Genomic DNA, 16,056 nt, shown 5'->3' on the forward strand with positions numbered 1-16,056 from the left:
TTCAGACAGGTACAGATAGTGAAATACTGCCTGTGCAAAAGCCCCTTCCACGCCTGCTCTTCTGGGAATGCTTCAGGCGGCAGCTGTGTATATGTGCTCCTTCCTGGCCTTTTCAGACTTGATCTCGAATAACTCTGATGAATTTGTTTATTTATGAGTAAGACTCAGTGTACTTCAGCAAATTTGTATATTTTAAAAGGAGTCAAGGAGTGAGCCTCTGGGGGATTTTACATATCAGAATGGAAGAGAGAGATTTGGGGGGATAGTACCTTTTTATTGTTTTTGTTTGTTTGTTTTTTGAGACAGAGTCTCACTCTGTCACCCAGGCTGGAGTGCAATGGCACGATCTTGGCTCACTGCAACCTCTGCCTCCCGGGTTTAAGTGATTCTCCTGCCTCAGCCTCTTGAGTAGCTTGGATTACAGGCACCTGCCATCGTGCCTGGCTAATTTTTGTATTTTTGTAGAGATGAGGTTTCACCATGTTGGCCAGGCTGGTCTTGAATTCCTGACCTCAGGTGATCCTCCCACCTCGGCCTCCCAAAGTGCTGGGATTACAGGCGTGAGCCACAGCGCCCAGCTGATACTACCTTTTTGAAATCCACTTTCTGTTGTATATTAACATTGGCCAGCCTTGCTTCACATTCCCATAGTCAGAAATAAAATTAATGGAAAGAGTTCTGCTTTTCAGAATAGCTAATAAAACCAGTCACTTTTTGAACTGGTTATGAAAATGAAATGTGTATGTCATAATTTACAAAAGTTGTATTAGAATAATACTCAGTTTCTGGACTCAAGCAAGTTGAGCTTTTAGTTCTGTGACTGGCTGACCCCTTTCCAGGCATGCTTGTGAGCAGGTTCTCAGGGCATCTTGCCTCTGAAGTGGAAGAGCCTGATTGTTTTCCAGCTCCAATTCATAATGTTAGGGCTCCTCACTAAATGACAGCTCACGGGCCAGTGCCACAGCAACTACTTGGACAGTTTCTTTCTTGTTTGAGCAGATGTCCTTCTTTGAATGAGACTCTGTCATTCCAAGCACTGAAGTAGCCCATAAAGGATCATAAATTTCACAATTATGTATAAGTCATTTCAATTTGAACTTTGTATGAACCAAACATCTTGTGAAAGATTTCTGGCTGTAAGATTAAGAAATCATAGAACTGTGATTCTGTTAATTCAGCAAAAAATGTTTATGAAAGTAATTCAATAATATGGGAAGGTTTAAAGATATTGCACATACATGTGATGGAACACTATACAGTCATTATATAATATTTTTGAAGAATAATGATGGAAATGCTTATATTTTGTTAAAGGTAAAAGGGATACAAAAGTCTGTATATGATCTCCCATTTAAAGCATAGATTAACAGAAAAAATTTTAAAATGAATTACATAGTGAGATAATAATCTTATTAAGGAAGCATAAAATTTTTCTTTCCATTTCAGCTAATCTTCCAGTACCAACAATTGCAGCAATAGATGGACTCGCTTTAGGTGGTGGTCTTGAACTGGCATTAGCTTGTGATATACGAATAGCAGGTGAGAATTAATCCTGTTAAAAACATAACTTAAAAAAATGGAAGTTTGTGTTTACTCTTCAGGTAATTTTAAATATTTTATTCTGCTTCCTATTGTTGAGTAGAATGTTTTAAAAAAGTCACTTGTTGGGCCTAATGGTGTTTTCAAAATTCCCACCTGAAAAAAGTCTTTTGTTGTTTCTTGCCAGGATTTGGGTCAGGTAGAACTGAGTTTGAATCTCAGATCCTGGACCAGGCACGTGGCTCACACCTCTCTAATCCCAGCACTTTGTGAGGCTGAGGTGGGAGGATCACTTGAGCCTGGGAGTTTGAGGCTGCGGTGAGCCGCGATCGTGCCATTGCACTCTAGCTCGGGTGACAGAGGGAGACCCTGTTTAAAAAAAAAAAAAATTAAAAAGGAAAGAAGAAAAGGAAAAGTATCTGAGGTCCTCCCCTTTTTAGGCCAATATCTTCCTCTTTAGAGGAAATGGGGGAAATGACTGTTGCTGTTGTGAAGATTAAGCGATTAATCTGTGGATGTTAATCCAAGCACTAGATCACCATTAGCTACAGTAATGATAACTTAATCTCTTTGAAGTCCACTTTCTTCCTGAATTGGTTTTCTGAGGATCTTATGAGGTGAGTAGAAAACGAGTGAAAAGAATTAGTGCTAACCACTTACTGTGTGCAGTCCAGGCGCCCAGTGTTATTCTAGCACTTGACATGTATTCACTCACTCCATCTGCATAACAGCCCTCAGAGCAGGTACTTTAGGGCACTGGAGGAAACTGGAGAAGAGAGAGGGGAAGTAACAAGCCCCAAAGAAGTGACTGAACTGAGATTTGAACCCAGACTGTTTGGCCACAGCGCACACCCCTGTTACCTCATCAGAGGAACGTAGACTGATCTCCCGTATTTATCGTTGTGGACATTATATTCCATAGAGACTCAGCTCCGCCAGTGTCCTCGGGCTCTGAGACTGCCAACTGGGCACAGCGGATGGCACAGAGTTGTCACTGTTCTTCTCTTGCTCTCCATTATCGTTTCTGATGTGGCTGCATGTTAAAAGCAGAGCTGCCAAGGCAGAAGGATTGATTGAGGCCAGGAGCTCAAGACTAGCCTGGGCAGCATAAGGAGACCTCATCTTTACAAAAGATTTTTTAAATTTTTAGAAAAATGTAGTGTCAACATGATTCAGTTTCTTGGGATTTCCGGTTGCTAGTCCATGTGTCCTTTTTCTTCCTTTTCACTTCGTTTTAGGACCCGATTTTCTTGTAATGATATCATTGGATTTTAAATTGAAAAGCTAAGGTACATGTAATCCATTTCTGAAAGAATACAGGTTTTGGAAATTAGAATATGGGAAGTAGTCTATTTGGATATGCAAATAAAGAAGTTATTAAGATGTTTTAAAGTAGCCATGAAAACAGACATGAAAAGAGGAACCCTGTCCACCTGTCAGAATAGTAAAACTATTTGTCAGAAGGTAACTAAAGACCTAGTCTTGAAAAGTTGCCATATCTGATATGACCTATTAAGTTCTTTGGTCTGGGGGACTATTTTCAGGCAACTGAAGAATGTGGGGTTGTCAGATACTGACAAGTCTGCTGATCCTGAATAATTAATAGATGTAAGCCTCCAAATATGACTTGGCAATATCAGGTCTAATAATGGAGTTACAGCCTTGGTCTCATGAATCAGAAATTAATTCACTGCCAAGCAGTTTTTAACAGAAAATGTTGTGTGACTCTCCTAATACATGTCATTTAGAGTGCTTACTTATTTCCATAACAATGCCTTTTAAAGTGATTTTTTTAAGAATTTGTGATATCAATTTAATTAGTAAACAATATTTTAGTATATCTCATAACTTTTTCAAGTAGTCATATTTGAATGTGATGATATAGATGATGCTTAATTTTCTTTCTTTCATTTTAGCTTCCTCTGCAAAAATGGGCCTGGTTGAAACAAAACTGGCAATTATTCCTGGTGGAGGTATGAGTAGTTCACGCCCATTTCTCAAATCCTTGATTTGTTCCTAGAAACAGGGCATAAGGCAAAATCATGTTAATTGGAAAGGCAACGTTTTGGATAAAGAGACAATGGTATATTGTTTGCATCCCTAGCAAAGTCCCCATTCAAGTTACAGGCATGCCTAAGAGATTTTCCCCACCGCAATGAAACAAATACTGCGATAGGGCAAGCCACACAAACATTTTGGTTTCCCAGCGCATATAAAAGTTATGTTTACACTATCTGCAATCTGTTAAGCATGCAGTACCATTGTGTCTAAAAACACAATGTACATATCTTAATTTAAAAATACTTTATTGCTAAACATTCTAATGGTCACCTGAGCCTTCAAGGAATCATAATCTTTTTGCTGGTAGAGGGTTTTGCCTTGATGTTGAGGCTGCTGACTGATTAGAGTGGTGGTTGCTGGAGGGTGGAGGTGCTGTGGCAATTTCCAAGGACAGCAGTGCAGTTTGCCACATCAGTTGACTCTTCCTTTCACAAGAGATTTCTCTGTAGCATGCGCTGCTGTTTGATAGCATTTTATCCATAATTCTTTCAAAATTGGAATCAATCCTCAAATCCTGCCACTGCTTTATCAACTAAGTTTATGTAATACTCTAAGTCCTTTGTTGTCATTTCTGCAGTGTTCACAGCATCTTTATCAGGAGTAGATTCCATTTCAAGAAACTGTTTTCTTTATTCATCCATGTGTTAGTCTGTTCTCATGCAGCTAATAAAGACATATGCAAGACTGGGTAATTTATAAAGGAAAGAGGTTTAATGGACTCACAGTTCTACATGGCTGGGGAGTCCTCACAGTCATGACAGGAGGCAAAGGAAGAGCAAAGGCAGAGCAAAGGCATGTCTTATGTAGAGGCAGGCCAGAGAGCATGAAAGCCAAGCGAAAGGGGAAATCCCGTATTAAAAAAACCGTGAGATTTCCTGAGACTTACTCACTACCACGAGAATAGAATGGGGGAAACCGCCTCCATGGTTCAATGATCTCTCACCATTTCCGTCCCACAACATGTAGGAATTATGGGAGCTACAATTCAAGGTGAGATTTGGGTGGGGACACAGCCAAACCAGATCAATCCACAAGAAGCAACTCTCCATCCATTCCAGTTTTATCATGAGACTACAGCAGTTCAGTCGCGTCTTCAGGTTACTCTTCTAATTCCATTTCTCTTGCTATTTCCACCACATCTGTAGTGACTTCCTCCACTGAAGTCTTGAATGCCTTCAAGTCATCCATGAAGATTGGAATCATCTTCTTCCAAACTCCTGTTAATATTGATATTCTGGCCTCTTCCCATGAATCATAAATGTCCTTAAAGGGAGCTGGAATGGCAGATCCTTTCCAGAAGGTTTTCAGTTTAATTTGCCCAGATCCATAAGAGGAATCGCTATCTATGGCAGCTATAGCCTCATGAAATGTGGTTTTTGTTTTGTTTTGTTTTTTTGAGACAGAGTCTCGCTCTGTTGCCAGGTTGGAGTGCAGTGGTGCGATCTCGGCTCACTGCAACTCCTGCCTCCTGGGTTCAAGGGATTCTTCTGCCTCAGCCTCGTGAGTAGCTGGGACTACAGGTGCACACCACCATGCCCAGCTAATTTTTGTATTTTTAGTAGAGACGGGGTTTTACCATGTTGGCCAGGATGGTCTTGATCTCTTGGCTTCGTGATCCACCTGCCTCAACCTCCCAAACTGCTGGGATTACAGGTGTGAGCCACTGCTCCCAGCCTGAAATGTGTTTCTTAAATAATAAGAGTTGAAAGCAGAATGATCCATGGGCTGTGGAATGGCTGTTATGTTATCAGACATGAAAACAACATTCATCTCCTTGTCCATCTCTGTCAGAGCTCTTGGGTAACCAGGACATTGTCACTGAGCAATATTTTGAAAGAACTCTTTTTTTTGAACAGTAGGTCTCAGCACTGGGCTTTAATATTCAGTAAACTATGCTGGAAACCAGATGCACTGTCATCCAGGTTTTATTTGTTCCATTTATAAAGCATAAGCAGAGTTAACTTAGCATAGTTCTTAAGGGCTCTAAAAGTTTGGGAATGATAAGTGAGCAGTGGCTTTAACTAAAAGCCACCAGCTGCATTAGTCCCTAACAAGGGAGTCAGTCTGTCCTCTGAAGCTTTGAAGCCAGGCATTGACTTCTCTTCTGTAGCTATGAGAGTCCTGGATAACATCTTCTTCTAATAGTAGGCTGTTTTGTCTACACTGAAGATCTGTTATTCAGTGTAGCCACCTTCATCAGTGATCTTAGCTAGATCTTCTGGATAATTTGCTGCAGCTTCTACATCAGCACGTGCTGCTTCACCTTGTACTTCTGTGTTATGGGAGATGGCTTCTTTCCTTAACCATGAACTAACCTCTGTTAGCTTCCAACTTTTCTTCTACAGCTTCTTCACCTCTCTCAGACTTAACTCTAGAATTAAAGAGAGTTAGAGTTATAGTTAAAGAGAGTTAGGGCTTTGCTCTGGATTAGGCTTTGGCTTAGGGGAATGTCGTGGCTAGTTTGATCTTCGTTATGGACCACTAAAACTTTCTGCATATCAGCAATAAGGCTATTCTGCTTTCTTCTTATTCCTTTGTTCACTGGAGTAGCACTTCTAATTACCTTCAAGAAATGTTGCTTTGCATTGGCAACTAAGCTAACTGGTGCAAGAGGCCTAGCTTTTGGCTGATCTCAGCTTTTGACATGCCTTCATCACTAAGCTTAATCATTTCTAGTTTTTGATTTCCAGTGAGAGACGTGTGGATCTTTGCTCTACTCGAACACTGCAGAAGCCACTGGAGGGTTATTCATTGGCCTAATTTCAATACTGTTGTGTCTCAGGGAATAGAGAGACCCAAGGAAAGGGAGAGAGATGGGGGAACAGCCGGTTGGTTGAGCAGTCAGAATACATGCATTTATTGGTTAAGTTTGCCGTCTTATGTGGGCGTGGTTCATGGTGCCCCAAAATAATTACAATAGTAACATCAAAGATTAATGATCACAGGTTACCGTAAGAAATACAATAATGAAAAGGTTTGAAATATTGTGAAAATTACCAAAATACGGCACAGACACATGAAGTAAGCACATGCTGTTGGAAAAATGGTGCCAATAGATTTGCTTGATGCAGGGTTACCATTAATTTGTAAAAATGCAGTATCTGTGAAGTACAATAAAAGGAAGCACAACAAAATGAGGTATGCCTGTATGCCCTATTTTTAGCTTATGTAGACAGTGAAGATGGTGGTTCTTAAGTTTTAAGTTACTGTGCTAATTACATTTTTGTCACTGTTTGGATCTATTCTCCTAAAGGATTACACAAACATTTTCAAGCTTTTATGCGTGCATTTAAATGTGTGTGTCCTCACCAACAGCTTCATGCAGACAGTGAAACCCCAAGTGGAAGAAGAAGAGAGGTGCCTGGGAGTGGTGGCTCACGCCTGTAGTCTTAGCACTTTGGGAGGCCGAGGCGGGTGGATCACTTGAGGTCAGGAGTTTGAGACCAGCCTGGCCAACATGGTGAAACCCTGTCTCTGTTAACAGTAGAAAAATTAGCCAGGCATGGTGGTGTGTGCCTGTAATCACAGCTACCTGGGAGGCTGAGGCAGGAGAATTACTTGAACCCAGAAGGCAGAAGTTGCAGTGAGCCGAGATCGCACCACCGTGCTCCAGCAGCCTGGGTGACACAGCGAGAATCCGTCTTCAAAAAAAAAAGAGGGTTCCCAGGCTTTGTACCATCTTTCTTGTGTTTCTCTGCAGTGGGACAAAAGTTGGGGTTAGTGGGTAGCCTGAACTTCGAGCTGAAGAGGTGTTGTTTCTTCTATTCCTATGAAAAAAATAGATGGGTTTCTGTTCTTGAAAGAGCCATTTAAGAAAACATCTTTCCAAAATTGATAATGAAATCTTGCATCACCCAATAAATCTGAAATTTTTGATCTTTTGATTCAGAGAATTTGGAGGCATTCCCGTTTTGTGAAGTCATTCTTTCAAAAAGTAGACTTCATTTAAGGATATGCATGTTATAGTAACCCTCCTTGGAACTTACTTTTTTTTTTTTGACACGGAGTCTCACTCTGTCGCCAGACTGGAGTGCAATGGCACAATCTTGGCTCATGGTACCTTTTATGTATGCTAAATGATGCTTAGAGTATGAATGAAACAACAGTAACAATGTAAATATTAAAGATGATGTTGAACATGGCAGACGTGTTTGCATATGAATTGGTTAAAATTGTATGGTGAACCTTATCATTATAAGAGTATTTATTCTGATAGGTAGAAATTTAAAACATAGGTTACAGTGAAATTGAAGACTTCCCAGATGAATGTGTAAGACTCCCCATGTTTTCTACTTTGGTAATTGATGAAAATGTTATTCTCGTAGGCCAAAACCTCTAATATATACTTATTCTATTATGCCTGCCTTTTTCACTGTGACTAATAAAAAAACACTAGAAGGATTTATAAGACAATGGATCAATTTAAAAAGAATTCCCAGATAACTAATATGTGAAATAAAGCAAAATTTAGCAAAAGGGTGATGTGACATATTTCTGAAATTCTTTTGAGAAGTAAGCATTTATTGGTAATGAGGATGTGACTCATCCTAGAAGATAGAAAGATAATGGCTGTAGTGGGTTGGATGGTATGCCCCCTCCACCCCCACTCCCCCAACAGACACCAAGAGATGTCAGCCTGGAAGGAAAAGCGTCTTGCACATGTAATTAAGGATCTCAAGATGAGATCATCCTGAATTATCTGAGAGAGGCTTAAATCCAAAGACAAGGGGTCATTATAAGAAAGAGGAAGACACAGAAGAAGAGAAGGTGATGCGAAGACAGAAACAGAGTGCAGTAATACATCTACACGCCAAGGAATGCCGAGGATTGTCAGCAGCCATGGGAAGCCACGGGAGAGGGGCATGGAACAGATTTTCTCACAGAGCCTCTCGAAGGAACCACCCTACAAACACTTTGATTTTGGGTTTCTGGCCTCCAAAACTGAGAGAGAATAAATTTCAGTTGTTCAGAGGTACCAGGTTTGTGGTAATTTGTTATAGCAATGAATACAGTGACTTTTTGGTGATGTTTACATAATTTTTGGGGACAGATGGGGGTTAGGTGGCAGAAATTTGGGGAGGTAGCAAGATGAACTTGGTAATTTGGATATTTACTGTGACTTGATTATGAAAAGTTTTGTGTTACATCTGCCAGAAGATAGAGAGCAGTGTTTGGTTTGATTAGATGAAAAAAGATCGATTATACTATAACAACCTCTTCTGTCTTGTCTCGTAAACTCACTGTGCCATACCATATGAGGTCTAGAAACTAGAATTTTTTGCCAATTTACTTAAGTTCTTTAGGGTCTTCTTCAATAGTGGATGCATTAATTAGAATCTACTTTTTATAGGTTTGATTGAATTTGGACTACATACTCTGAAAATAGAATTATTTTTCTAGTTTCTATTAAATAAATGTGTCATAAAAGTCAGAATGCTTTGACATTTTCCCATGTACTTACAAAGGATGGTTGTCTTTTTCTTTTCTTTCTGTTGTTTTTTGGAGACAGGGTCTTACTTGGTCACCCAGGCTAAAGGACAGCGATGTAATGATAGCTCACTGCAGCCTCAAACTCTTGGGTTCGAGATCTTCCCACCTCAGCCTCTGGAATAGCTGGGACTATAGGCACACAGCACTGCACTCGGCTAGTTTTCTTCTCTTTTTGTAGAAACAGGGTCTCATTATGTTGCCCAAGCTGGTCTTGAACTTCTGGCCTCAAGCAATCCTCCCGCCTTGACCTCCCAAAGTGCTGGGATTACAGGCATGAGCCACTGCCTCTGACCTCTTTTTTCCTAAGTGAGTTTGAGGAATATATTTTAGTTCCTCTTTTAATACCATGAAGTTTTCAAGTTCATAGCTCATAAAATGTTATGTAGCTTTGAATTTTTTAATGCAAATGAAAATCAGATTCATTTTTGTTATTAATAAAAATTTCAGTAGTATTCACATTTAGATAAGAGATGCACAGAATTTTTGGTCTACTTTTAAATTAATATTACAGTACTTAAAGTGCCCTAGGTGAAGCCTGTTCTTTTGAAACAGCAGAGATTTTATTTTAAAAATACGCTTTTGTGTTTATTACCTAAAGGAGCTATTCTGAAATTTTTATGTAGAAAAATCTTCTGCTCCATCCACAGAAGATTTTTTATCCATAGATATTTTTACCATCTCCTTTCTTCTCTTTCCTTTGTTATAGATGATATGACAAGACTGCTCTTTTCAAAAATTATGTTTTTAAATTGGTGAATTTTGCCATGCCTAAAGTGATCTCTGAGATATCCTCCTTTTTGGGTATAAACATTTCTGTTAACTGTTATAAAGAGCTTTCTATAATAGACACAGTAGACTGTACTTAATTTTTTTTCTCTCTTCTAGGTAGATCTCTTTTGGTTAAAAGAAAATGCGTCACTTGCCTCCTATTATAGAAGCTTGTATGAGCAGCCAGGGGTGCAGTCTCCAGGGAAGGCTTGGCCATTCCCAGTGAGCCTTTGCTCCACTGTTAGCTGCCTCAGCTTTTCCTCTTTTCCAGATGAGCAGGTGCTGACAGCCAAAAAATAGAAAATAAGTGGGGAGAATTCAAACATGGGGAAAATATTGTGGGAAAAATAGGTGCTTAATTTTTCTTCTTAGTATTATGTAGAAAGTAAATATCTTTGGGTAAAATACATGAATTGTAGCCACTCTAGAAAACAGGTGTTTAAAATCTGACAAATAATCTTCTGCTAAGTTATTACAGGTCCATGATTTCATACCGGCCAGCATTTGTAAGTTAATCCAAATGAAATTGTATCTCCTTATTTGAATTTACTGTACATTTGATAAAGACAAGAGAATTAACATGATGCTATTGATGGTCATATCATCACTTCCAGCCTTTTCTGATAGCAGTTTACAGCAAAACAGTTTGTCAAAAAATAGTATTTTGTTTTGTTTTCTTTACCTGAGCTTTGACCTGCATAGCAATATGTTGATTTTTAAGGTATGTTTTATAAATTTAAAAAATGCTATTATAAAATAATGACTTTGAAGAGATGGTAATATTTCTAATGAACATATTAATAGACCACTGCTATCATGTAGTTTTTAATTTAGAAGGCTCAATTTTAGTTTTTATTAGAAAGAATATTGTTTAGTATCAAATGACTATTAAAAGTATTAATAGTCATTTGTCAAATGACTATATTAAAAGTATATAGTCAAATGACTATATTAAAATTAATATATTAAAATTGACTATATTAAAGTAATACAGTCAAATGGCTATATTAAAAGTATATAGTGCAATAAAAAGAAAGATGTGAAGGAATGTAGAGACATTAAAACAAAATTGAACCTCTTTAAGTAGTAGTTATATCAGATGTAATTAAAAGATAGGATGTAATTTGACTATCAAATACTTGAACCAGTGCTTTTATTTGTAATATATATGTGTATATATGTTTTTGATTACAAATATTAAACATAAAATGAAACACTATTGATTTGAAGCACTGGCTAATTTAAAAAGAATTTAAATGGTTACCCCAGAACCTTGTCGTAATTTTATTGGGGATTTTTGTACAATATATAGCCCTAGTTTTGTCTCCAACATTCTCACCCTTAAGAAAGCATTTACATTTCCTATCCTCTCCCAACTGGGAGAATATGCAAATATTATAAAATAAAATTCTCTTTTAGAAATAGTTCCTAAAACAGTACTTTCCTTTAATACATTTGCAAGGATGAAGTACAAGTTCAGAGGATTAAGATCCTTTTATTTGACAGTATCTCTTTAAATTTACAGAGAAAATAGTGGCAGATTTTCTAATTCCCAGTCTTTGTTCTTACCTCTTCTACTGGAGGTTTTGGGGTCTGTATCAGGAAACCTTATTATTACTAAGGTAATTTGTTAAGGCTTTTTGCTTGGGTGTACACCACTGGGATTGAGATGCTTTGTATTTCCACTGCTCTGTGAATTCATTTTTTATTCCCCCCAGCTTCTGGGGGGAGGCATATGCAAACTAGGAAGTTTGAATAGCAGTAAAACACACATTTTTATACCCTTTACAAAGATCTATTCCTTCCATTTTCTTTCTCCTTCCATTCCCCAACTCCTTTCTCATAGAAACATTTCAAAATATAGATGAGTCTTTCAATATTTCAGCATACATTTTCTAAGAATCAAGAATGGTCTCTTACATAATCAACACTATTATCACACCCAAGAATATTAACAGGAATTTAGTAAGTAATATAATTTAATATATGATTCATAATTGGATTTCTCCAGTTGTCTGTAGCTGTCTTTTTGTATTTTGTTTTTCCAGTTCAGGATTAATTTTTCATTTGGCTAAATCTGTAGTTTTTTCAGATCTGAAAGAGTACCTCATTCATGTTTTTTATTTTCTGTAACACTAATTTAACTTTTCATTTTGCAGTAATTTTAGATTTACAGAATAGTTACAAAGATAGTATAAATCATTCTTATGTACGCTTTACCCAGCTTCCTCAAATATTAACATGTTATAGAACTGTACCACAGTTATCAAAAGTAGACAGTTAATACTGGTATGTTATTACTAACTAACCTGTAGACCTTACTCAAATGCTGTCAGTTTTTTCACAAGTGTCCTTTTTCTGGTTCAAGACAGTTGAGGACTCCACGTTGCATTTAGTTGCTGTGTCTCCTTTGTCTCTTGTATTTAATCAATGTATAAATTTGTATTTAATTATCTTGACAATTTAGAAGAGTGCCAGTCTGTAATTATATGGAATGTCTTTATTTTTGAGTTTGCCTAATGTTTCCTCATGAATAAATTAAGATTATTCATTTTTGGCAAGAATTCCCCAGAAGCGATGCTGGGTTCTTCTCAGGGCATCCTATTGGGGTTGCATGATGTCCCTGTGTCTCATGATTGGTGATGGTAACTTTTCTTTTAACCTGAAACATGATACTCACCAATTTTTTTAAGGGATTAAGTATTTTATTTTTCTAATTGACAAGTACAAATTCTGTGTATAGTGTTGTGATATATATCTACACACACACGTTGTGAAGTGATTAAATTAAGCTAATTAGCATGTATTGCCTCATATACTCATTTGTGTGTGTGTGTATATATGGGGTGAGAACATTTAAGATCTACTCTCAGCAATTTTCGGGTATATAATACGTTATCATTACCTGTGGTCACCATGACATACAGTAGATCTTTTGAACTTATTCCTCATGTCTAAAGTTTGTGTACTTTGGCTAACATCTCCTCAGTGTCCCCACACAAACACAATAGATAGATAGATAGATAGATAGATAGATAGATAGATAGATAGATAGATATAGATTTTTTTTTTTTTTTTTTTTAGAGAATTCAAGCAATTGTCTTACTGAGGCTTGCTCATTCTAGATTTAACTTAATATTTCCTCATGGTTAGATTTAGGTAAAGACATTTTGCCAAGAACATTAAAATGTCAATGCTGCGTGTTTCATTTTGTGTTTATTATATGATTCCTAATGTTACGTCATCTCACTTTGGGTGATAATATCTTTGATCATTTGGTTGGGGTAGTGACAAATGTGGGCATATTTTTAGGATTCTCTTAGAAAAATTTCAGGAAAAGAACCTATAGTAATTACCATTGGCCGACTATTTCCAAATTTAAAAAGAAAGGAAGAAGGAAAATTAGAGCACAGAGGTTTCATGGAACCAAAAAAAAAGAGACTGACTCCAGTTTTGCCTTTTTTTCCCCTCCCTGGGTGAGGGATCTGGGGGCATTACTGTACGTCATTGTTGGCTGTGTTCAGCAGTAGGGCAGTCTTTTGGCATGTTTTCCTGGAACTCGATTTTAAATCCTGTGAGTGTGTGTAGTCCTGAACACAGTAGTCATTTTGAAAGGCTTTGTTTATAACCTTTGTTGAGATCCTTTTAGAAGTTCCTTCAGAATCTGAGCTTATTCTTTTAAATATCCTCAGCAGGGACTCATTTTTATCCTGTGAGGGTAAATCTGATTTTCATAAATATCTAAAGATCATTCTGTGCCAAATATGATTAATAAGGTCATACTATTCCAGGAAGAAAAAAAGCATAACAAAAGTAAGAATGATTTTTTTTTTAAAAGAGGCTTATATAATGTTGACATTTTACCGATGTGAAGAAAGAACAGAGTAGGTGGGTTTAGTGTAGCACTTCCCCAGGTGACTTCCTTAAAGCTGGCACTGATTCAGCCGTCTGAAGTCTAGTGTATTTATTAACATATTAACATTATTAACATACCTTGCGTATACACGAGCACACACTACAAAGTCTCATCTTTTTATACGTTAAAGTGTAATTCGGTGACTAGTTCTTTTTGTGTAATTAGGGTGGTTTGGGAGTTATTTGCTGACTTTGTACTGTGTACAGACCATTTTGTTAGTAGCTGTGGAGTAAACAGGTTTATGTAGGACTCAGTAGTGCTCCCTTGGAATTGATCATCTAAAATCTGTTAGGAGAGATGAAATGTGTGCAAACATCATAACTGCCCTTTATAATACTGTTGTTGTAGTCAAACAGGGATAAGGCAATATAAAGCTGGGAGTCATGAGTTCAGAAAAACAGTGTGGCTTCTGTCAGCCATCACCAAGATTTTTTTTTTTTTTTTACATACTTTAAGTTCTAGGGTACATGTGCACAACGTGCAGGTTTGTTACATATGTATACATGTGCCATGTTGGTGTGCTGCACCCATTAACTCGTCATTTACATTAGGTATGTCTCCTAATGCTATCCCTCCCCACTTCCCCCACCCCACAACTGGCCCCAGTGTGTGATGTTCCCCTTCCTGTGTCCGAGTGTTCTCATTGTTCAATTCCCACCTATGAATGAGAACATGCGGTGTTTGGTTATTTGTCTTTGTGATAGTTTGCTGAGAATGATGGTTTCCAGCTTCATCCATGTCCCTACAAACGATATGTACTCATCATTTTTTATGGCTGCATAGTATTCCATGGTGTGTATGTGCCACATTTTCTTTATCCAGTCTATCGTTGATGGACATTTGGGTTGGTTCCAAGTCTTTGCTATTGTGAATAGTGCCGCAATAAACATACGTGTGCATGTGTCTTTATAGCAGCATGATTTATAATCCTTTGGGTATATACCCATTAATGAGATGGCTGGGTCAAATGGTATTTCTAGTTCTAGATCCCTGAGGAGTCACCACACTGTCTTCCACAATGGTTGAACTAGTTTACAGTCCCACCAACAGTGTAAAAGTGTTCCTATTTCTCCACATCCTCTCCAGCACCTGTTGTTTCCTGACTTTCTAACGATCACCATGCTAACTGGTGTGAGATTGTATCTCACTGTGGTTTTGATTTACATTTCTCTGATGGCCAGTGATGATGAGCATTTTTTCATGTGTCCGTTGGCTGCATAAATGTCTTCTTTTGAGAAGTGTCTGTTCAAATCCTTCGCCTACTTTGTGATGAGGTTGTTTTTTTCTTATAAGTTTGAGTTCTTTGTAGATTCTGGATATTAGCCCTTTGTCAGATGAGTAGATTGCAAAAATTTTCTCCCATTCCATAGGTTGCCTGTTCACTCTGATGGTAGTTTCTTTTGCTGTGCAGAAGCTCTTTAGTTTAATTAGATCCCATTTGTCTATTTTGGCTTTTGTTGCCATTGCTTTTCGTGTTTTAGACATGACGTCCTTTCCCATGCCTATATCCTGAATGGTATTGCCTAGGTTTTCTTCTAGGGTTTTTATGGTTTTAGGTCTAACATTTAAGTCTTAATCCATCTTGAATTAATTTTTGTATAAGGTATAAGGAAGGGGTCCAGTTTCAGCTTTCTACATATGGCTAGCCAGTTTTCCCAGCACCATTTATTAAATAGGGAATCCTTTCCCCATTTCTTGTTTTTGTCAGGTTTGTCAAAGATCAGATTGTTGTAGATGTGTGGTATTATTTCTGAGGGCTCTGTTCTGTTCCATTGTTCTGCATCTCTGTTTTGGTACCAGTACCATGCTCTTTTGGTTACTGTAGCCTTGTAGTGTAGTTTGAAGTCAGGTAGCATGATGCCTCCAGCTTTGTTCTTTTGGCTTAGGATTGTCTTGGCAATGCGGGCTCTTTTTTGGTTCCATATGAACTTTAAAGTAGTTTTTTCTAATTCTGTGAAGAAAGTCATTGGTAGCTTGATGGGAATGGCATTGAATCTGTAAATTACCTTGGGCAGTATGGCCATTTTCACAATATTGATTCTTCCTATCCATGAGCATGGAATGTTCTTCCATTTGTTTGTGTCCTCTTTTATTTCATTGAGCAGTGGTTTGTAGTTCTCCTTGAAGAGGTCCTTCACATCCCTTGTAAGTTGGATTCCTAGGTATTTTATTCTCTTTGAAGCAATTGTGAATGGGAGTTCACTCATGATTTGGCTCTCTGTTTGTCTGTTATTGGTGTATAAGAATGCTTGTGATTTTTGCACTTTGATTTTGTATCCTGA

General features: G+C 37.8%; 1 protein-coding gene across 8 annotated transcripts in view; it reads left to right on the plus strand.

The window, feature by feature from the left end:
- AUH (AU RNA binding methylglutaconyl-CoA hydratase) overlaps nucleotides 1–16,056 on the plus strand; it is a 153,283-nt gene that overhangs the window by 66,111 nt on the left and 71,116 nt on the right. For 7 of the 8 annotated variants that reach the window (XR_010120032.1, XR_010120033.1, XR_010120034.1 and 4 more), the window contains 2 exons: nucleotides 1,447–1,539; nucleotides 3,456–3,512. The exons of the other annotated variant lie outside the window; for it this stretch is intronic. Coding sequence is in view for 3 of the 7 variants with exons in the window: in XM_055271983.2 (XP_055127958.1) it covers nucleotides 1,447–1,539; nucleotides 3,456–3,512 (150 nt within the window). In the remaining 4 variants the exon portion in view is untranslated. The remainder of the gene's footprint in view (nucleotides 1–1,446; nucleotides 1,540–3,455; nucleotides 3,513–16,056) is intronic. 8 annotated transcript variants of the gene reach the window in all.

The sequence above is a fragment of the Symphalangus syndactylus genome, chromosome 3, assembly GCF_028878055.3.
Source record: "Symphalangus syndactylus isolate Jambi chromosome 3, NHGRI_mSymSyn1-v2.1_pri, whole genome shotgun sequence".
NCBI lineage: Eukaryota > Metazoa > Chordata > Mammalia > Primates > Hylobatidae > Symphalangus > Symphalangus syndactylus.